Raw genomic sequence first — 22,220 nt, forward strand, 5'->3', positions numbered from 1 at the left:
TCATTGAAAGAGCCAGGACAGGAACTCCTCCAAACGAGAAATCTGACAAACAGCCGGGACAGGAACTGCTTCAATGACAATGTGAAATTCATTTTATATTTCAATCCATTGACAGACACAAAACAAAATGATGTTATTGAAAAAAGTTTTGCATTGACTGGGAATTGAACCCAGGTCTCCCACATGGCAAGCGAGAATTCTACCACTGAACTACCAATGCCATGAAACTCACACCAATGGAAACATGACCAGTCTGGGAATTGCACAACTTCACATCAAAGGGAAATATCTTCATCCTGATGACTTTTCGATTTCCATTTGTTCATGGCATCATGAAAAATATCTTTCGATCCTCTTGGAGGATCTCTCAGTCTGACTCACGTTGTTGTTCTTCATCTTCTTCTTGTGGACTTTTTTGTTTCACAGCCTTCAGTTTTCATCGAAACTTCCTGAAACTGGGCAAATATATGTCGAAATACTCTGCGCAGACAGTAACCATCTCCGATTTTGAAAATTCCTCCGACAAAAAAAAGTTATGACGTCAAAATATCTCCGCTAATGGAAATCGCCCAAAACATTTTCTACGAAACGAGGCAAGCTTTTTAAATTCTGTTTGCGGGAATCAAACAGGGCACAACAGAGATGAATTACCGCACATACACATCACTATGACGTCATTTCAATTTTTATGACATCATTCCTATTTTTTTGACATTTTTTGTTTCACAACCCAGAGTTTTCATCAGATCTTCGTGAAACTTGCCATGTATATGCCGAAAGCCCACGCTTAGGCAGTAACCATCTCCGATTTTGGAAATTTTTCTGAGAAAAAAAGTTGACGTCAAAAAAATCACCGCTGATGGAAATCGCCAATACCATTATGTCCGAAACTGGGCAAGCTGTTTGAATATTGTTTGCGGGAATCAAGCCGGGCATTAGCAGAGATAATTTATCGCAAACCTGAAACATCACAATGACGTCATATTCGTTTTTATGACGTCATCATTGAGAGAACGAGGATCTTCGCTCATTTGAACTTGTTTGCAATGCTGTGCAGAGATTTCACTTCCTCTTTCACTCCATCATCTGTTCCAATGTCATGTGCAAGGCCATCACCCTCCCCTTGCCTTCTCACACTCCTTATGCAGGGACGTGGCAATTGGCTCTTCCTCTTCTCAACGTCACCACTTTTCCCAATGACTGGAACTCCTTCAAACAAGAAATCCTTGAACGAACCTCGGAAGGAACCACTTAAAATGAAAAAATCTATGTAATAGCCTGGACAAGAACTCCTTCAAACAAAAAATCATTGAAAGAACCAGGACAGGAACTCCTTCAAACATGAAATCCTTGAAAGGACGAGGACAGGAACTCTTTCAAACAAGAAATCCTTGAACAAGCCTGGACAAGAACTCCTTTAAACAAGAAATCTTTCAAAGGGCATGGACAAGAACTCCATCACACAAGAAATCCTTGAAAGAGCCGGGACAGGAACTCCGCCAAAGAAGAAATCCTTGAAAGAGCGGGGACAGGAACTCCTTCAAACAGGAAATGCTTGAAAGAGCCAGGACAGGAACTGCTTAAAACAAGAAATCTGACAACGAGCCTGGACAAGAACTCCATCAAACAAGAAATCCTGGAAAGAGCCTGAACAGGAACTCCAAGAAACAATAAATGTTACAAAGAGCATTAACAAGAACTCATTCAAACAAGAAATCCTTCAAAGAACCAGGACAAGAACTCATTAAAACATGAAATCCTAGAAAGAGCCAGGACAGAAACTCCAACAAACAAGAAATCCTTGAAAGAGCCGGGACAGGAACTCCATCAAACAAGAGATCCTTCAAAGAACCAGGACAAGAACTCCGTAAAACATGAAATCCTTGAAAGAGCCTGAACAGGAACTCCTTCAAACAAGAAATCTTTGAAAGAGCCTGAACAAGAACTCCTTCAAACAAGAAATCCTTGAAAGAACCAGGACAGGAACTTCTTCCAACATGAAGTCTTTTGAAAGAGCCTGGACAAGAACTCCTTCAAACAGGAAATCCCACAAAGGCACTTGAAAAGAACTCCTTCAATGACAATGCAAAATTCATTCTGTCATTTCAATCCATTGCCAGACACAAAACAAAATGATGTCATTCAAAAAGTTTTGCATTGACTGGGAATTGAACCCAGGTCTGCCACATGGCAAGCGAGAATTCTACCACTGAACTACCAATGCCATGAAACTCACACAAATGGAAACCTGACCAGTCTGGGAATTGCACAACTTCACATCAAAGGGAAATATTTTCATCCTGATGACTTTTCGATTTCCATATATTCATGGCATCATGAAAAATATCGTTTGCAATCCTGTGCAGAGATTTCACTTCCTCTTTCACTCCATTCAAGAGCTTGAACAGGAACTCCTTCCGAAAGCAAATCCTGAAAGTGCCTGCACATTAATTCCTTCAAACAATAACGTTTTTTCCTGACCCGGGTTATGGTGGTCCAAAGTTGGGGGTATCCCCGGTTCTCCCCGGCTCACTGGGAATTGCGGCCGTCGCATTTGAATAAGTCCCTGTCGCGGCAGGTCGCTAGTCGACCATGAGCGCCAACAAAATTTCACCACGTGACCCCGTGTCTTCCATCTAACTCCTATTTACTTGGGAACACGCAGTCTTCTTATCGGGGGAATCGCACCCTCGGTGTTGCGCTACTTTTACCTTTATTGGATATCGATTAAGGTGGCCGAGCTTACCTCAAGCACAACGCCGGACTGATGTGAGAGCCAATTCGTTGGGGAATTATTATCTCCCGGGTAATCTTTGTGCAGACATTGATGGATTAATAACAGGAAAGGAGAGACACAGGCAGATTGAAAGGGAAATGTGAAAAAGGCAATTTATTTATAGCAGGCAATGTGGGGTACAGGTCAGGAGGGAAAGGAACTCAATGGCTTCAATGGAGTCACAGGACAACCAGAGCAGAAAAAGGGGAAATGCAATGAAAAGCAATATTTAGTGAAGCGATGGGAGGAATTCTGCTCGCGATGGGTGGTATTTTGAGAGAGATGTGTGGTGTGGCCCCTCAATGTTCAGACATGTCTTTATGACACAGCAGTGCCAAGTGAACGAAGTGATAATGTGAAGTGAATGACAAGGTATTACGTGCGCACTTCAGTCACGTGTGTTATGGTGCAGTGTTAATGCATTTGCAAAAAATAATAATATATATAAGCCGGTATGCGGCGATGGGTCGCCGAGCATGGAAACTATAAGATATTGTTGCGAATTTGCGCCCGCCGGCGTGCGAACGGCCACGTAACTCGAATCGCGGCACGTCGCCCACCGAACGGACAATTCAGTCGTGACCCTCTCGGAACAACGCCGGGAGCTAGTCACAGGTGGGGGTTTAACCTCACCACGATCGTGCTAATTGCCTACCCGCGCAGGATAGGGTTGCTCGCCAAATTCGATCTACCTAAGTACCCGCGCGAATGGTCAACCGGGTGATCATACCACGCCACAGGCCGACTCTGGACACGAACTGCTTAAGCGGTCCGTTCCGTGCTACAGTGATAAGCGAGCGGTGTTATCGTCGGCCTTGACGGTTCCGATTAATTACCGGGATGTTGCACCCACTACGAACCCCTTACGTGATGCAAGATGGAGATTCAAATGGAGAAAAGACGAAGCGAAACGGGCACAGTTCAACAAGCAAGCATTTTATTCCGCGGCACACGGAAAGCACGTATATACAGCCATACAGAATCAAAATGCACATAAAAAGCAAAGACGAGTTAAAACCGAATACGCGCACACACGGCAACACTTAAACATTTCTACTTCACAGACGGTGCCAACACACATTTACACAAAAGCAAAAGAAAGAAGCCACCCTCACAGACAAGGAGGCAGACAGGCCCATAGGCCAAATGTGCGCGGGACCTGGAGGAGCGGCCAGGTCCGCGAGACCGGGGTGGTCTTACCCGCATCCTCGTGACGCGTTGGCGGGCAAGCCACAAAGTGTCGGCGCCGCTGTGCCCCGACTCCGGGCCCCTGGCGTGCTTGTTGGCACCACATTTGGGGTGGGGGAGGAACGGGGCCCCCTTTTGCACTATCTCAGCGTGGGGGAAAGGGGAAATTGTTGATGCCCTGGGGGAGGGGAGTGGCTGGCTGGCTTGGGTCCCCCGACGAGACGAGCGATCCCCCACACCGCAACCTAGTCGCCCACCGCCGTCCTCCTTGCCTCGGACCCGAGCTTCCTTGCCTGCAGCTCCACCGCGCGCACTTGACTCAACTCCACCAACGCAACGCTCCTTGTCTCCCAAAAGCAACTCTTCTCGACCTGGTAATTCTCGCGCCTTTATAGCCGACAGGAGAAGCCAATATGCAAATATGCGGATCAAAACGCGATTGGAGGCGGGGCCACGCAACCCTCTGTTCAGCCATTGGTCAGGCAAAAAGGGGCGTCAACCTCCCTGGATCCGCATATTTGCATAAACGGACTTCACCTATGTGCGCTTGGAGGTGGGGCCAAGCCGCCTCGCGTTCGCCCATTGGACGGAGGGGAAGTGGGCGTGAAGCATTTCTGATTCGAATTTTCCCCTCGGAAAGGCCGCCATTCGCGCTCGCGGCTCGGTGCGTTCGGCATCAATCGCCGAACGGGCCTGAGACAGTCCAACGTTCAGTGTTCACAGGTGGTGCGGGAATGGCCGTAGAAGCGATGATGTGGGATGAAGTTGTGAAGGTAAAGGCAAAGGTGGTGGTGTGGCGTTGTTGTAGTGTGGTTGGCGCTGTGGTGGGGATGTTGGCGCATGGTTGTTGAGATGCTGTTTGTTTGAAATAAAAGATAGAGAAAGAAAAACGACTTTCTCAAAGCGTCGCAGCCTGGATGGATCACATAAATTCCCTCTATACAACGGGTTTGGGCTAACTACACATGTACCTATGGAGATATTTCACCTGAGGGCCCTTTATGGTGTAATGTGAATTTCCACAGCCATAACAATAAAGAGCAAAATGGATGTCATACAGCAGATAGGGAATCACCTTAAGATTATGCATATCAAATCTCATCCAGTTCCATCTACTGATAACTTCTCAGTATCCATTTGAATGAAAAGTACCGAAAATGCGGTTTGAAATCGGAAATCCCCAAAGTTCGAGGGGGTGCTGTGGGTGAACAAAGATCTAAATCGAAAATCCGGCTCGATCGTTTGTGCACAATGTATTCCAGACGATTAGTGTGAATTTTCATGACCATCCGACCATAACCCGAGGAGGAGTAGCATTTGGCACGAAGGCACCTCCAGCTCTCGCATATTATGGATTTTTGCACTAACTGACCTTTGACCCCTGACCTAAGCGAGATCGGTCAATATGTCCTCAGGCAAAGTTGTCGTACTCATTGAGTACCATGAACCTGCAACGTTTCATTTGTATCGATGCACTCACCTGGTCACTAGGGGGCCTTCAATTTTCGCCAATTTTCGCGCATACCCTAATTGTAGGGGGTGCCGCGGGTAAAGTATTCCATATATATCACAAAAACCGGAATATATTTGATAGAGCATCACCTGTAGATCATTCATGCCAAATTTCATAACCCTACGTGGGATAATGCCTTTCGGAATTGATATCGCGTGAACGGTACCGACTTTGAAGGTTTATCGGTTGTTGCTGGGGAAGAAAAGCGTCCCTAGTAACCATCACAATTTCCAAAGCACTAGGTTATAAGATGTACCTCTTCGAGTTTGGTCAAAATCCGCCCAAGTTTACTACCAATTATGCTGATGACAAACGAACAAATATCGAAACAAACATCCAAACAAACAGACAGAATTACTGACAATAAGGGTCACCTATTTTGGTGACCCAAAAATACCATAACTGGTATACATAATACTGAAGGCAAATACCACATACACATCACATAATAGCGAACGTAGTGAGCTTCATACTTAACGTGTGCACATGAGAGAATCGGAAACAACAACAACAACACAATACCCTGGCAATTTGGAATCTGTGTCGTTGGCTATGACCCTTTTGCTTCCGGTTTTTTTTTTTGTTTCCGGTTTTTGTCATGGGGAATGATGCATGCCGGGAGATAAAGGCATCGTCGGAGGCATGAAAGACCCAAATATCAGACATGGTGTATATTTCCTCCACTGATTTTAATAAAGATATCTCCTGCATCATCAAAAAATAATTTTTAATCGTGGTTTACATTATGTGATCGCTGATCCCGAATCCAGGCCGAAGTTACCGGAAATTGCATATACAGTTGTGAACAAGTTATAGGTAAAGTCAGAAGCGAATGTAAGAAGAATTCAACATTCGCTTCTAGTATTTATTTTTTTGGATGAGATCCTGTTCTCGGCGGTGTAGTTGTCGTTGTGAAGGTAATGTTGAGGTAATATTTATTTTTTTAGATGAGATCCTGTTCTAGGCGGTGTAGTTGTCGTTGTGAAGGTAATGTTGAGGAAAAAAATTTTTTTTCAGATGAGATCCTGTTCTCGGCGGTGTAGTTGTTGTGAAGGTAATGTTGAGGTAATTTTATTTTTTCAGATGAGATCCTGTTCTAGGCGGTGCAGTTGTCGTTGTAAAGGTAATGTTGAGGTCATATTTATTTTTTTAGATGAGATCCTGTTCTAGGCGGTGTAGTTGTCGTTGTGAAGGTAATGTTGAGGAAAAAAAAAAATTTCAGATGAGATCCTGTTCTCGGCGGTGTAGTTGTTGTGAAGGTAATGTTGAGGTAATATGCAGTAGTGTTATCACGGTTATAGAAATACACAAATAATTAATTTGATCTACAGTATACCCAATCGCACCTTTCTGCTAAAAAATTAACAACAAAACTAGAGAGTAAATACTCCAGCAGTTTTAAGTCTACCTAATTTTATAATAAAGATATCTCCCGCATCATCAAAAAATAATTTTTAATCGTGATTTACATGATTTGATCGCTGATCCCGAAGTCAGGCCGAAGTAACCGGAAATTGCAGCATCGAATATTGGAAGAATTCTACGTTCGCTTCTCGGCTTTGCTTATTCCATATTATACCAATTACATTCCTCAGAGTACATTATTCCTAATATAGTATATAACATACCTATATTGTTGCAGCATGACTTTCTTCAGAGTACGTGGTGTGCATGTCAACACCAGCCATTGACCTTCATATACAGTGCTGCCACATCCACCCAATCACCGTTGCCACTAATTACAGTACGGCACTTCATTATCACGAGAGGTGTTTTTTATCTTTGTTGGTGGTATTGGGAAGGGGTGGGAGGGGGAAATGCAAATTCTCTGTGTAAATGTGTAACGTGTATGTATATAAGGCCATCCCCAGGTGTGAGAGGGTATTTACAAGTCCCACCATTTACTGTGCAATACAGTATTCCTGTCAGCACATTTTCCAGGGCAGTGAGGTGTTTTTAATTATATATATATATATATATATATATATATATATATATATATATATATATATATATATATATATATATATATATATATATATATATATATATATATATAAAGCAGTCGGTATTTTTTTGCTTCAAGCACGTAAACCGGGATATCTTTTTTGCCGACATTGAGCTGTCAGTAGCCTATACACCGCCCAAATATTGTGTGATGATTTTGTAAAGCTGAACTGCTCACTGCTGAAACGCCACCATGGAGTGCGGCCTGCCACGACGATGAATAAGCATAATTACACCGTGATTATCTTCTTCATGGATATAAAATAAATAAAACTGCTTTTTAAGAAATATCTGAGTCGACATTTTGTGCTTTTGTCGCTCTTTCGTTCTTTTAGTTTTGTTTCATTTCGTTCGGTATATGCAAGCCATGACGACGTAATTGTAAACGGTTAAGCTGTTTCGTCAATCGCGTTTATTGATGCTATTCCTCCTCACAAATCGTGACGAGTGTAATTCGCATTTCATTTTCAGTGCATGTGTGTGTATGTATATATATATATGTATATTTATATATACATATGCATCGTCTCGGATGGAAATTTTATGGTGTGCGGCCGAACAGGAAGTGGGGCACAAATTCTCGCGATAACTCGGTGAGATTGGACGAAAGTTCTCGCGATAACTCGGTGAGATTGGACGAGAGTTCTCGCGATAACTCGGTGAGATTGGACGAGAGTTCTCGCGATAACTCGGTGAGATTGGACGAGAGTTCTCGCGATAACTCGGTGAGATTGGACGAGAGTTCTCGCGATAACTCGGTGAGATTGGACGAGAGTTCTCGCGATAACTCGGTGAGATTGGACGAGAGTTCTCGCGATAATTCGGTGAGATTGGACGAGAGTTCTCGCGATAACTCGGTGAGATTGGACGAGAGTTCTCTTTCTCTCAGGTCTCATCATGGTGAGTTGGTCGGAGGTGTCGGTGTTCCGGTCTTTTCTTGCAATCCGTCTGCATCCTCCATCATTTTGTGCTTATCGGACCAGGATATAGTCCGGATAGTCCTTACTTGCTTCAAAGTATAAGTGGGGGATAGTTATTTTGTCGGTGATCGTGTTAATTTTGAATTGCTCACTTGAACTCCATCAAACGTGTCGACGAACATGGCGTTTTGTACCTTCATGTCCGAAGCTTGTCCTTTATTTGTCGTGTTTCTTTTTGTTATTCGGGTTACTTTTGTCTTTAATCGTGTTGTTTTTGGGGCCTGCGGTGTCTTATTGGAGAAGAAAGTCGTTTGGTGTTGTGACGTTTACGTGCGGATTCCTTGTGCTGCGTTTCTCTTTAGGCGAAGGACAAAGATAAGGATAAGGACAAGAGCAAGGCGAAGGATAAAGTTCAAGGCAATGTAAAAGGAAAGGCCAAAGAAAAAGATGCCAAGACCAAGGCTCAGGGCCAGGCAAAGAGTGCACCTTCCCCCGCAGCTGCACGGGCCCCCCCTGTCCAGGCCAAAGCGAAGGCCCGAGTTAAACCCAAGATGAAGGGCACCGTTAAAGGCCAAGGCAAGAGGGTTGCGCCAGCTCCATTTGCAACCAAGAAGATCGAAGTCAAGAAGGTCGTCAATCCCCTCTTTGAGAAGAGGCCGAAGAACTTTGGCATCGGTGAGTTGTTGAGGTTCTGATGTCCTCTATCGGTTGTACCCCCTTTAGCCAGCTATTGCTACAAATGATGATTTATATTTGCTATCAGAGCTGCAAGGCGCTGACGACGACTTTTCCACCAAGATCGCTGATGTGGCACACAAGCTGGCTTAACATAACCTGGTTCCCCCCCCCCCCCAATCCTTGCATTGAGAGGGTCTTGTTCTGCAGTTTGTTTCCCCAATGGAGATGTCAAGATGTCCTTGATCTTGTTCTCGTGTAGGGCAAGACATCCAACCGAAGCGTGACCTCACACGGTTCGTGAAATGGCCTCGTTACGTACGTCTGCAACGCCAGCGTGCCATCCTCTACAAGAGGTTGAAGGTGCCACCTGCCATCAACCAGTTCACCCAGGCACTGGACAAGCAAACTGGTGAGTTGGAGACATGGGACGGATCTCTGTCCGTGTTTGGGAAGCTAACCTGGGCGCAGGTGATGCTGAACCGCTCCCAACGATTGGTGGCCCACGGTTCTGAGTACAAACTATGAATTGATGGAGTTTGAGGTTCATGACACTTACTGATATCATTGTGGAAGAAGTCGAACTGCTTTGGCATTCCTTTATTTATATTTATTTTTTGAATGGACTTTTCCTTGTCATACCGGTTGGAGTTACTAATGTGTGTCTGTATGAATCGTTTGGGGGATTAATTACAGTCATGCACCGCTTAACGACGTTCCGGGCAACGACGGATCGCATATACGACGGGTCTGCCAGCTCTGGGAAAAAATATATATATATATATATATATGTAGCTGAAAAATTATTATCGCAGAGTGATGTAGCCTTGTATAAAAATAGCACATACAATTATGTACACTCTTCAGAACATAATACCTCATAATGATAATAAACAGGGACAGTGTGGCCCTGTTATAATGCGATCGTTGAGGTCCATAAAATGTCATCGCGAAAAAAAGCAGGGTCGTGCTAAATCGGGATTCAAGGAAATCGGCTTTCAAACTGAAACAATGTTTCCACGTTTACCTTCAAGCAAGTAAATTACCTTTGAATTGAAGAATTCCACGAATAAATCATTGTTGTTCGTCAATTAAGACAAATTTATTTTTAGTGAAGCTTTTTATGTTAAAACAATCGCACTGCTCCGAAAATATATCACAATTGACAGGTGATCGTTTATTCATTTGTAAATTATAACATCGATGCAATGATTATGCATTTATAAAATCCAAACGCTACTTATTCACATTTCTATAATCGATGTGAGAGGAGGTTGTAAGCTGCTGCAAACAACACTGATGGCAGTCATGAACTGCACAAAGGTAAATCTAACGTGTCCTCTGTCTCTTGGATGTGTGTTACAATTGCCGACAGTATTCAGTACAGTAACATGCTGTACAGGTTTGTATCTGAGGAGCAATATGCTACACCATATAGCTTAGGTGTCTGTGTAAGTAGAATGTTCGAAAATGAAAAAAAAAAAAGATGTTCGCACAACGACGACGTCGCTTAACGACGTGTTTCTCAGAACGTAACCCCGTCGTTAAGTGGCGCATGACTGTATTCTTGTGGTGGCTGAATGGGATGGATTTCAGTGTTTGCTTTTGGAGGACTAGTACGTGCCCGTATGCGCAAATATATATATATATATATATATATATATATATATATATATATATATATATATATATATATATATATATATATATATATATATATATATTCAAACAACCACACAGGCCGTTCCTTCACTCTCGTAAACGACAACTGGATTGGGGCATTGTGTTTATCTATAAATGGAGAAATTATTAGAATACAGTAAATCATCACTTTCTGGAAGTGGTGCGTGCCCGTACGGAATGTTCACATGCATTCCACGAATTATCGCTTGCATTGAAGTAACAGCTGCTGTGATACTTACACACACAGAGTTAATTAAAATCAAGTTTACCTCCCTGTCTTTGCTTGCCATGACATTCGCTGCCATTGACCATTGCCACTCCTACGCCACGGTAACTAAATGGCTCCCTATCCCCATCGGCCACACCTACGCAGCAACGTGTCCTGTCATTGGTTTGGTAAATAAATGGCCATAACTTGTGAAGCACTTCTCCGATTAATATCAAACCTTGAAAAGGCACATACTCAGGTCCCCAGCAATATAGCTGGCAAGTTTCAATTGGATCGGACCAGTGGTTGTCGAGAAACAGCAGTCAGACACACACACACACACACATTGCTGGAATTATAGGCAGATAAACTGTCGACACCTTGATATTCTGTCTACAAAGATCGCCGAGACGTATGCACACACTCCTCGAAGCCGTCGAGCCTGGGCTCAAATAAACTGTCCTGATGTTTCACAGGCAGGGTGATTCATCATCATGGGTGTCCCGTCGGTGGACGTTGAAGATCCCACGAGGTCCTTCACAAAGAGTAGGCGAGTTATCGCTGGCACCATGGAACAAATTTGTAAGTTCCTGCTTTAACCTACAGGGGTCATCGGCGGCACAGCACAACAAATGATGCCACCCATAGCCACGTGTTGCATGTGGAAGAAAAACAAACGGAAGAGGATGATGATTATGAAATCTGTGTTGAGTGAAAATGGTGTATTTTTTGCTTGGCGACCCGTAACGTCATCGTCTCACTCCTTTTGTTGTAGCCACACAACTTTTTAAGCTCGCCCACAAGTACCGACCTGAGACGAAGTTTGAACGCCGGCGCAGGCTCATGGCTCGTGCTGCGGAACGTGCTGCAGGCAAGCCAGATATTCCCACTCGGCGTCCACCTGTGCTGCGCTCAGGTAATCTTTTGTGTGTAACTTGTGTTTTTGCATTTTTTTTACTTTTTTTAATGTCAGGTCAGTTCCTAAAGTTTGTTAACTTGATATGTTAGTCAGCTTGTATGTTTTTTTTTGTTTTTGTTTTTGTTTTTTTTTTGTTTGTTTGTTTGTTTGTTTGTCTGTAATCACGTATAAACAATTCTGCAGAGCACAGTTATCACTGGAAATTTTTGTAACTTCGCATATCAGAGGCCTATAGAGGTCCCTTTCAGCGCATAAAATTTTGAAGGTCAAAGGTCAAGATCACTTTGTCGCAAATCAGGGGAGTCGACGAAACCCTTATTTTTTGAGTAATTTTGATCGGATAGTCTTCAAACTTCATGGGAATATAGTTCATGGTCTGGCGCTCAGCTGATTAATTTTTGGTGGTGATTAGCCTTGACCTTCATATTTTTTATCTTGCCAAAACGAAGTTTTTGCAAGATATGTTAGTCAGCTTGTATGTTTTTTTTTGTTTGTTTGTCTGTAATCATGTATAAAAAATTCTGCAGAGCACAGTTATCATTGGAAATTTTTGTAACTTCGCATATCAGAGGCCTATAGAGGTCCCTTTCAGTGCACAAAATTTTGAAGGTCAAGGTCACTTTGTCACAAATCAGGGGAGTCAACGAAACCCTTATTTTTTGAGTAATTTTGATCTGATCGTCTTAAAACTTCATGGGAATATAGTTCATGGTCTGGCGCTCAGCTGATTAATTTTTGGTGGCGATTGGCCTTGACCTTCATGGTTAGCGCCGAAGGTCAAACATATTTGACCCCAAGGTCAAATTTTCAAGTTTTAGGAACCATATCGTGTAGTACCTCAAATTGAACACCTCGATGAGTGCTTTCTCGATATGTCAAGCTTGAGACATTATGACGTCATTTGGTGACGTTATGAGGCAAAAGCATATTTTTCATCGTTACTCTGTAGAACGATTCTCATCGGAATCTCTTGTAGGCAGATATTCCTCAAGGAGTCGCTCCTGGTGGATAGCAGCTCTGTTCACCTCAGTGTGACCTTCAAGAAGTCACACGTGGTCACCTTTTGGCAAGATACGGGTCACCCTGCAGGTGACATTGGTTTATTTTATTTTTTTTGTCTGTAATCACGTATAAATTATTCTGCAGAGCACAGTTATTATTGGAAATTTTTGTAACTTCGCTTATCAGAGGCCTATAGAGGTCGCTTTCAGCGCATAAAATTTTGAAGGTCAAAGGTCAAGGTCACTTTGTCACAAATCAGGGGAGTCGACGAAACCCTTATTTTTTGAGTAATTTTGATCGGATCGTCTTCAAAGTTCAGGGGAATATAGATCATGGTCTGGCGCTCAGCTGATTAATTTTTGGTGGTGATTGGCCTTGACCTTCATAGTTCGCGCCTGAGGTCAAACATATTTGACCCCAAGATCAAATTTTCAAGTTTTAGGAACCCATATCGTGTCGTACCTCAAATTGAACACCTCCGAGTGCTTTCTAGATATGTCAAGCTTGAGACATTATGACGTCATTTGGTGACGTTATGAGACAAACGCATATTTTTCATGGTTACTCTGTAGAACGATTCTCATCGGAATCTCTCGTCGGCAGATATTCCTCAAGTTGTCGCTCCTGGTGGATAGCAGCTCTGTTCACCTCAGTGTGACCTTAAATAAGTCACACATGGTCACCTTTTGGCAAGATACGGGTCACCCTGCGGGTGACATTGGTTTGTTATTATTTTTTCGTTTTTGTCCCAAGGTCAAGGTCACCAACTTAGAAAATGTCAAAAAAAATCAATAAAATGGGCATTGAGCTCCTTGGGTTTTCAACTGTTTCAAATGAAAGTTGGTATGCAAGTAGTGCTCTTCGAGTACTACAACTTTCATCATTTACGTTTTTCCCGATTCCCGCCAGTTTGCCCGTGGTGTCCCCTCGAAGGTCAAAAAAAAAATTGCGAACCGTGTATATTGCTCGTGAACCATCACCGTCTCCAGACTTGTTTTACTTTATTATTATTTTATTTTGATCATCATTTGATTACAAAAATTTGTTGCCACTTGACAACCCGACATCCCCAAAGTGATTTTGCTCCAAACGGTTGGCCTGACACTTGGATAAAGAATATTCTGCATGATCATTTTCACAATGGAAGGTTACTGATTTGTTGATCTGAGATTTTCACCTCGCCCCTTCCACTGTGCAGTAACGGTTTCCACATGCAGTTTGAAGATTGATACGATCCGGAAAGTGAGATAAAGTTTTGATGAGCTTTCCAGACAGTCAAGACTGATGGTACATTCTGCAGAGATGCTTTGCATCTGAAATACAGACTGAAATCCCCACCAACTTGGCCGAGCTTCACTTCAAAGGAAGCTCTTCAAATCCTCTTGATTTGGGGATAGAATAAGGGTCTTGCTGATCCTCTCCAGCAAGATTCCTGTCACCTGTCTTGCATAAACCCAAAGAGCATTATTCATTCAAAGCTTTCCTGTTTGTTGGGAGAAAAAATTAGAAAGTGGCGTCTTCCCTACATGCAAGCGTATGGCCTTGTGCATGTATTTCGCTGGTAGTTTTGGAGATCGTCATGATCTATAAATTTACGTGTTCAGGTTTGCCTTGCTCCCTCATGATCAAATGCTTCTCTTCACTCAAGGGACCAACACTGTGACAACGCTAGTCGAAAGCAAGCGTGCTCAGCTGGTGATGATCGCCCACGATGTGGATCCCATAGAGGTGATGTCCCAGAGTTCTCTGCATGTTTGCTCGCTCTCTTAGTTTACAGGGCATCTGCAGCTTACCACAGTTGGGCCTGAAAGCCGGTGTGGCAGGAGGTTGGTGGGTTATGATGTTGGTTTTATTTTATTTATTTTTTTGTGCTATGATGTCAATCAATTGTTTCTGAAACCTTGTGTGGAATAATTTGAGCTTTTTAACCCTGAGCACAAAGACCTGAAGAGAAAATGGTAACCACCTCTCTGAAGCTTTAAGCAGATGGTGTAACTCATGTTTTGCTCTAATTATGCACGAGATGACTTGAGTTATCTGGGAGCTGGTGGGGGCATAACAGCACAGTTTAATGTTGGTACCTCCCTTTATTTCTCTTCTCCTTCCCATGGACTTTATGCTTGTTCTGTTTGGAATAAACGAAGTGACCACGTTTGCAGTCTTTGGAAGGAGATAGCTTGTGCGGCCATCTTCGATCAAGAGAAACAGTCTATGCTTCTGCTTGCGAGTTCTTTTGGTGCACTTTGTCTCACTTTGTTCTTTTAATTACCCCCCCCCCCATCCCATTCTCATGCGAAACTCAAAACTACCGGAATGAAAAGCTCGTGGTATTCCTCCCAGCACTGTGTCGCAAAATGGGTGTACCGTACTGTGTGGTGAAGGGCAAGGCCCGCCTTGGTCGTCTTGTGCATCACAAAACCTGCACCTCCCTCGCCTTCACCAACGTGAACATGTAATTATCGTCCTCATCCTTTTCTCCACACCGAATGTTCCTGTATATTCTGTTCTTTCTGCGATTGTGATTGTTTTGTTTTTCTCCTTGTGTTTGGGTAGCTGGATGCTTTATTAGTTTTTGGGTGTTATATTGTGATCTTGTGACTGTTCAGGTACCTTCCTTCCTATGTGCAACTAATAGGTTTACTTTTTGTTTTGCAATTGCTCAGTGAAGACAAACCTGCACTGGCAAAGCTGGTTGATGCCATCCGTACAAACTACAACGAGCGATTTGAGGAGGTATGCTGGGGAGGTTCGATGTATACATGCACTCTTCTCTCCTTCATTTGTTCTCCTTTCTTCTGATGTCAGTTTATGACAAATGCGCACACAGTAGACACAAATTGTACTTTCTGTATTGCCAGTTGATCTATTTACTTTATCATATCGGGCCTTCCCTCAGTCACGACGCTCGCCTGTCGCGTGCCCAAATTGATGTAATCTCATGACCCTCCTGATTCTGATCCTGAAGTACCATATGATCTGTGACAGAGCATAAGTTCTCGGCAAGGGTTATACTGGGTGGTTTGCCATTGCCTTCCCAGCAGGAATTTGTAATTTGGCCAGGGTGCCAATGATAGTTCACCTACTCTTCAAGGGCGATACTGGGATTTTTTTTTTTTTTTTTACATCCACCAACGGCCAGTTTCACGTCCATCTGAGGATCAGCGTGCGCATTGATCAATCACCCTGCTTGTGGAACACCGAGATGACAGTTTTTATAGCTGGGTTGGAATTCGAACCCAGGTTTGTCGGCTTCCTGCCAGCCTAGTGTCGATCTTTGCTCAAAACTGATGGAAAAAAAAAAAAAAGACGAGAGGGGCACTCTGAAGAGCACCTACCTTTGCCACGTAATTAATGCCTGACCCATGAGGACATATCGAGCCCAATACATTCTTTGCTCGCCTGTTCGAAGAACAGAGAGCTGTAGCGATACCCCCGGCGTCAGGGTCAGCGTAAAAATGTTAAAGTTTTTGATGCGAGTTATTTCCTTTCTAGTGTTTTTATCTGCCACACTTTTTTTTTTTTACTGATTACAATATACAAATACATATATTGCTTTAAAATTATTTGGATCAGACTTCACTGCAATGTTTTATAAAAAAAATATTATTAGACTAGTCTTTTAAAAACGATAAATGTATAAACAGGTGAGCATTTGGATGGCTTTGATACCACTCTGGTTGAAAAATGTGCTGTACAGTACTATATCATTTTTGGCCCTAACAGTGGTGAAGAATCACTTGAAAAATTAAATAATTATCATCTCCGGATCTTCACCAAAATTGATACAATTTGTCCTTGTCTCACACTCCACCCTGCCCGCCAAATTTCATCCAGATCCTTCCACAACCTTTTGAGATATCCTACACACGCACACACAGACAGAAAGGGGTGAAAACGTAGCCTCTTCCACCTTCGGTGGTGGAGGCAAGTAAACTCAATCTATACATTTGCTATCGCCAGGACTTGAAATGGAAGATTTTAAAATGATACTGCCCTATCTAATTTAGATTTGGTGTGGTTTTAACCTAACTGCTTTTTGTCATCGAGCACTTTCAACCCACAGCAAAATAGTCTTGAAGCTGCCAATTTGTACTACTCAATAAAGCAAAAAGTCCATTTGCAGAAGCTGCTAACAAGTGCAAGTGGCGTAACCGATTGATTGGATCAGACAGTTGGAGGGGTTGATTTATTTACTTATTTTTAACTGCAGATGTGCCAAAGTTTAATTTCCTTCCTCATTGCAGATTCGTCGTCACTGGGGTGGAGGTATCAACAGTGCCAGGTCTCTGGCCAGGATTGCCAAGGTGGAAAGGGTCAAGGCTAAAGAGCTTGCCAGCAAGTATGGCTAAGCAGAGCCTGCATGTGTTCATTGTCTACTTTATTTCTGGACTCCAATAAACATGCACATCCTTTGCAATGTTGTTTTTGGTTTGTTTTTGTTTTTTGAGCTTTGCTTCACAAGTTGTGATGGAAGGTCAAAAATCATGCTTTGGCTCTGTTTTTGTTTTCCCATTTTTAAATCCAGGCTTTATGATGTTGGGATAGCTCGGTTCAAATCTTTGTATCTGCTTTTGGAATAGCGAGATGATTTATTGTAGAGGCAGTTATCTTGGTAGTGGAGCACAGATGAACTTAGGCAAGGGTGTGAACAAGCAGGAAAAGAGAAGGATGATATGCAGTGGGGGTAGTGGGTGGTTAATTTATATTTGATTGGGATAATCTTGGAATACTGCCAATTTTTGAAGCCTTGGAGGAAAATAAAATGAGTGGAATTGAGCAAGGAGTTGTGGGGGAGGTTGTTGAGTTCTTAATGGCCCAGGAAAGTCATGGAATTTTAGCGTGCATCATGGGAAAGTTATACAGGTGGTTTTGTTTTTTTTGTTGTTTTTGCAATGAAAGGGAATCCACCTTCATTTTAACCTGGATGGCAATCAGTCATATGTAAGTGACGTGAGCTGCTCGAGGCTCCATATACCTTCGTGCATAGCAATCGTAAGCAGCCTTCACTTCAGCCAGTTCTTGGAAATTACATTTTTGTGTCTTGTAGGTCGTGAAGTTTTAATTTGTCACATCAATTTTGTTCCCATCGTGGAGTCTAATTGCTCGTTTTATTAAAACTTGACATTTGTGCTGGGGAAACTGATTCAGACCAATGTAATTCCTGCTATCATGAAGGCTATGATCCTGGAAGAAGTTTAATGCTTGAGGAGGCCACTTGACCCATTCAGCCTGTACCGCAACACCACTAATTTGATCTAACATTTTATGAACTTATGGTGGGTTGGAGTGTGGGGGCAGGCCTGTAAGAATTTTTTGTGGGGTGGGGTGCACAGGCTTGGGTAAGGAATGAACAAACGCAGACCACATTCACCTTTTGTTGAGACCCTTGCAGATATCACAATCATTATACAGGTATCCAATCCCTCGTCCACACCTCAGCTACCTACCATTCTTGCCAGTTTCCATACATCCCTCTGTCCCTCATATTTCTCGGCACATCTATTTTATTTCTAATTTAACGTCATGAAATCAGGAGATTACCAAGGCATCTTGGAGCGCAATGTTCAACCCAGTCTCGGAAAGCTGGGTCTCCAACGAAGGTCATGGGTCGTACAGCAGTACAATGACCCCAAACACACTTCCAAAAGGACCCAGGAATGGTTCAAGACAAAACACTGGACTGTTCTGAAGTGGGCAACAATGAGTCCAGATCTCAATCTCGAACACCTGTGGGGAGATCTGAAAACAGCAGTTGGGAGAAGGCACCCTTCAAATCCAGAAGAACTGGAGCAGTTTGCATAAGAAGAGTGGGACAAACTTCCAGTGAAGGTGTCAGAACCTCATTCATGGCTATAGGAAGTGCTTGACTGCAGGTATTTTATCCACAGGCTGTGCTACCAAATATTAAGTCTGGTATCAATAATTTTGTCAATGCCGTCTCTTTTTATGTTCTGATTTAAAAGGATATATTAAGATCTGAATCAATTTCAACTTATTTTTTGAGAAAATTGTGAGTTATTTGAAAAAAGTGCAAGGATGCCAATATTTTTGGCCACAACTAAAAATAGAGCCTTGGGGCTCTGAAAATGCCATGAAAACACAAAAGAACACCTGGTCTCATATCAATAGAAGAATTATTCACAATATCTGGTGTAATAAGTTAAACGGTTTTGGGTTTTCACCATGTATGAGCTCTTGAGCTATTTACATTCTTTACACTTCAAAAAGAAAACAACTCCAAAGTACAAAGAAAGCTGGCCTCAACATTTCAGGCAGCATGTTCTTGTTCTGCCCATGGACATGAGGAAGTAACTGGAATGAATTCAGCTTTAACAACTTCAACCCCCCCCCCCAACATTGGCTGATTATTGTGAGGTGCTGATTGGCTGTTGAATGCATGTTACCGATTGTTCGGTACATTTTGCTCATCATCGTCCAATACCCTCAGTATATTGCAAACTGTAGTTATAGGTGTCGATTTGTTGATAAGGTAGAGCCAGATATCGCTAATGGGTATCTCCTTTTCTTGAGGGACCGTGTGATGTAAATACATCAACATAGCTTATCTGATTCTCCTTGTGTGCCGGTGGCTGATGGATGTGATACCTTTGCTATCTGATCATAATATGCAATGATTATTGGTCTGTGCATGATTGACAATTGCTAATTTTTTTCCTCTTCCCCTCTTATTATACGTCTGATGTTCTTTCAATCTTGTGGTGAACGTCCTGCCAGTTTCACCAATGTAAACTTTGCCGCATTCACATGGGACGCGGTAAACACCTGGATGGTGCTTGGGAGGCCTTCTGTGCTTATGGGTGTGAATAATAGATTCAAGCTTATGTGTAGAGCGATGGCGTAATGTTATATTTGCAGTCTTGCGAATCCGTCGTACATGGTGTGATGCAGTTGTACTTCCTGGTGTATCTGTTGCATCCGTTTTCTACACAATAAAAGAGGAAGGTGCAAATTTTGTCCACAAATATTGTGACTTTGGTAATCCCGTCGGAGATGAGTCATCTTGTAAACGGAGTAACTTCGACACCAAAATAAATTCCCCTTTTGAATCTTTGTAATAACATCACAACAAACCACCCCAAAGCACTGTACTTTAACCGTGCCAAGGGATGGAAAGCCTGGTGTTGGCTCAGTCGTTAGGGTGGTGGATTGGGATCCGATGGTCCTGAGTTCAAGCCCCGTCGGCCGCTGAATTAATACTCCAGGGGGTTGACTCAGCCCGTCATCCTTCCAAGGTTGGCAAAATGAGTACCAGTTCCAGTGTGTACTGGTTGAGGGGCACTGCATCAGCGACGGTCGTGCTTCAAGAAATGATAGCTACCCCGGCAGCTGTGAGCTAAGCTGCCATACGACCACCAAGGGATGGAAGTGGCAGACCGGGAGAGAGAGAGAGGAGGGAGGAGATGGACAAAACATGACGTAACGTGGCTTATCTCCATTGATGTAATTTGAAGAGTGGGTGAGTGTTCGTACGTGTGATGTTGAATGTGTGTGTGTGTGTGTGTACGTGTGTGTGTGTGTGTGTGTACGTGTGTGTGTGTGTGTACAATGTGCAATCCCACGAATATAGTTTTAGTTTTGCTACCTCCTACATAAAACGTCACCTTTGTTGAATTCTCCGAGAAACCCGTCCAAAGGATTTTCTCGTACGTTACATGTCCACAGCACAGTAGTGCCTGACTACATCACTCCATCCCATGAACAAGGTATACACCATACATATGGTTATTTGTTTTTTTCTTTCAGACAGCCGCAGTATTTATCCAGCCTTTTACAGCCAGTTCACCGATTGAAACTGAAGTTGAACATGAACCGCTGTTTAGTTTTGCTTGTGAAGTCTACCCTCATAAATGAATGGAGAGTGTGTAATGGAACGCTATATAAATTGTTGTAACTAAACGGCATACAATACTAAACGTACGCCAAAACTGAAGGTTTTTGGAAGTCAGGTCAGGTATGGGAGCATGTGCCAGAACAGTGCGTCGCTGCGTCCACTTTCTGCCGGTACTCCAGGGGCCTCCGTCTGGTCTTCCCCCAGACAGATGCCAGGCCCATCCCCATCTCCTTGAGATGATAGTCAACCTGCTGCAACCACGAGGCACGTGGTCGGCCCATTGGCCTCCTCCACTCACGAGACTCCCTCGCTGAGAGAATCTGGTGAGCAGGATCAGCGTCAGGAAAACGAGCCACATGTCCATACAGCCGCAACTGACGCTCACGGACTATGCAGGTAACAAATCTCATTTGAGTCTGTCAGCAACCGCTCGTTGGACACAAAGTCCGATCAGTGATAGCCAAGGATTCTCCGAAGAGACATGGTACCAAAGGAATTAAGTCTCCATCTTAGATCCTTGGTCAGAGTCCAAGTCTCGCATCCATAGGGCAAGACGAAGCACCAAAGACCTGAAGACTCGGACTTTCGTCCTCCCGCACAGGTACTGGCAGCGCCACACCCCATGATCCAGTGAATCCATGTCTCCCCAGGCCCGACCCAGACGTCTATTGACCCCTGACTCACAGCCAGCAGAGACATGAATATCACTGCCAAAATAAGTGAATCTCTCCACGACCTCAACATCCTCACCACAAACAGGCACAGACAGGACAGCAGCATCCAAGATGTCATTGAAAGCCTGGATCTTAGTTTTGACCCAAGAAACCTGTAATCCCAGCAGCTCCGACTCTTCATTCAGCACCTCGAGGGCCCCCAAGAGGATGTCTAAAGTCTCCGCAAAGATGACTGCATCATCTGCGAAATCAAGGTCCGAGATCTTGACATTCCCAAACGATGCACCGCAGCTTAATCTTTCCGACATCCTCCCTAAAATTCAGTCCATACAAGTGCTGAAAAGTGTGGGGCCCAGTACACACCACTGACGAACTCCAGTAACAACTGGAAATAAGTCGGAGATGGTACGACCACACTTCACAGCCCTCTCAGTACCAGAGTTGAGTTCAGACATCAGATCGATCAGTTTTGGTGTCACCCCACGAAGACCAATAATCCTCCAGAGGGCATCCCGATTCACTGAATTGAACGCTTTACAGAGATCAACATAGGCTGCAAGCAACCCCTGCCGAAACTCTCGTCTGCGTTCGGTGAGGACACGAAGAGCAAGGATACGGTCAATCGTTGACCTCTTTGGTGTAAAGCCTGACTGCTCTGGACGCTGGTGCTCAAGCAGATGGTGGCGAACCCGATCAAGAATTATCCGAGCAAAGACCTTGCCTGGTACTGAGAGCAGCGTCACCCCTCGGTAGTTGTTGCAATCTTGGCGATCACCCTTCCCTTTCCAGAGAGGGACAACAAG

The 22,220-nt window shown here is 43.5% G+C and overlaps 1 protein-coding gene and 3 non-coding genes across 4 annotated transcripts; 3 read left to right on the forward strand and 1 right to left on the reverse strand.

Annotated features, from left to right (window-relative positions):
- Positions 1–149: 149 nt before the first annotated feature.
- TRNAG-GCC (transfer RNA glycine (anticodon GCC)) lies at positions 150–220 on the reverse strand. The gene has a single exon. It is a non-coding gene; the product is annotated as a tRNA-Gly (tRNA).
- An 8,002-nt stretch (positions 221–8,222) lies between these two features.
- RPL7A (ribosomal protein L7a) lies at positions 8,223–17,308 on the forward strand. The gene is made up of 8 exons (XM_085899621.1): positions 8,223–8,384; positions 8,767–9,079; positions 9,342–9,491; positions 11,746–11,886; positions 14,540–14,619; positions 15,213–15,343; positions 15,555–15,624; positions 17,136–17,308. The coding sequence occupies exons 1-8, from the start codon at positions 8,382–8,384 to the stop codon at positions 17,238–17,240; spliced, it is 993 nt and encodes a 330-aa protein (XP_085755747.1). The 5' UTR covers positions 8,223–8,381; the 3' UTR covers positions 17,241–17,308.
- On the forward strand, positions 9,139–9,214 carry LOC147035551 (small nucleolar RNA SNORD24). Its single transcript, XR_015050038.1, has one exon. It is a non-coding gene; the product is annotated as a small nucleolar RNA SNORD24 (small nucleolar RNA).
- LOC147035552 (small nucleolar RNA SNORD36) lies at positions 14,760–14,830 on the forward strand. The gene has a single exon (XR_015049937.1). It is a non-coding gene; the product is annotated as a small nucleolar RNA SNORD36 (small nucleolar RNA).
- Positions 17,309–22,220: the final 4,912 nt, after the last annotated feature.

The sequence above is a fragment of the Eptatretus burgeri genome, chromosome 1 (assembly GCF_056783735.1).
Source record: "Eptatretus burgeri isolate ZD-2024b chromosome 1, Ebu_testis_v1, whole genome shotgun sequence".
In the NCBI taxonomy this organism is placed as follows: domain Eukaryota; kingdom Metazoa; phylum Chordata; class Myxini; order Myxiniformes; family Myxinidae; genus Eptatretus; species Eptatretus burgeri.

Bases quoted from the DNA above. Each gene is read 5' to 3' on its own strand.
- RPL7A (XM_085899621.1), top strand. The intron at 11,887-14,539 runs GTAATCTTTTGT...TCTTCACTCAAG, and splicing joins TCCACCTGTGCTGCGCTCAG to GGACCAACACTGTGACAACG. The intron at 15,344-15,554 runs GTAATTATCGTC...GCAATTGCTCAG, and splicing joins GCCTTCACCAACGTGAACAT to TGAAGACAAACCTGCACTGG.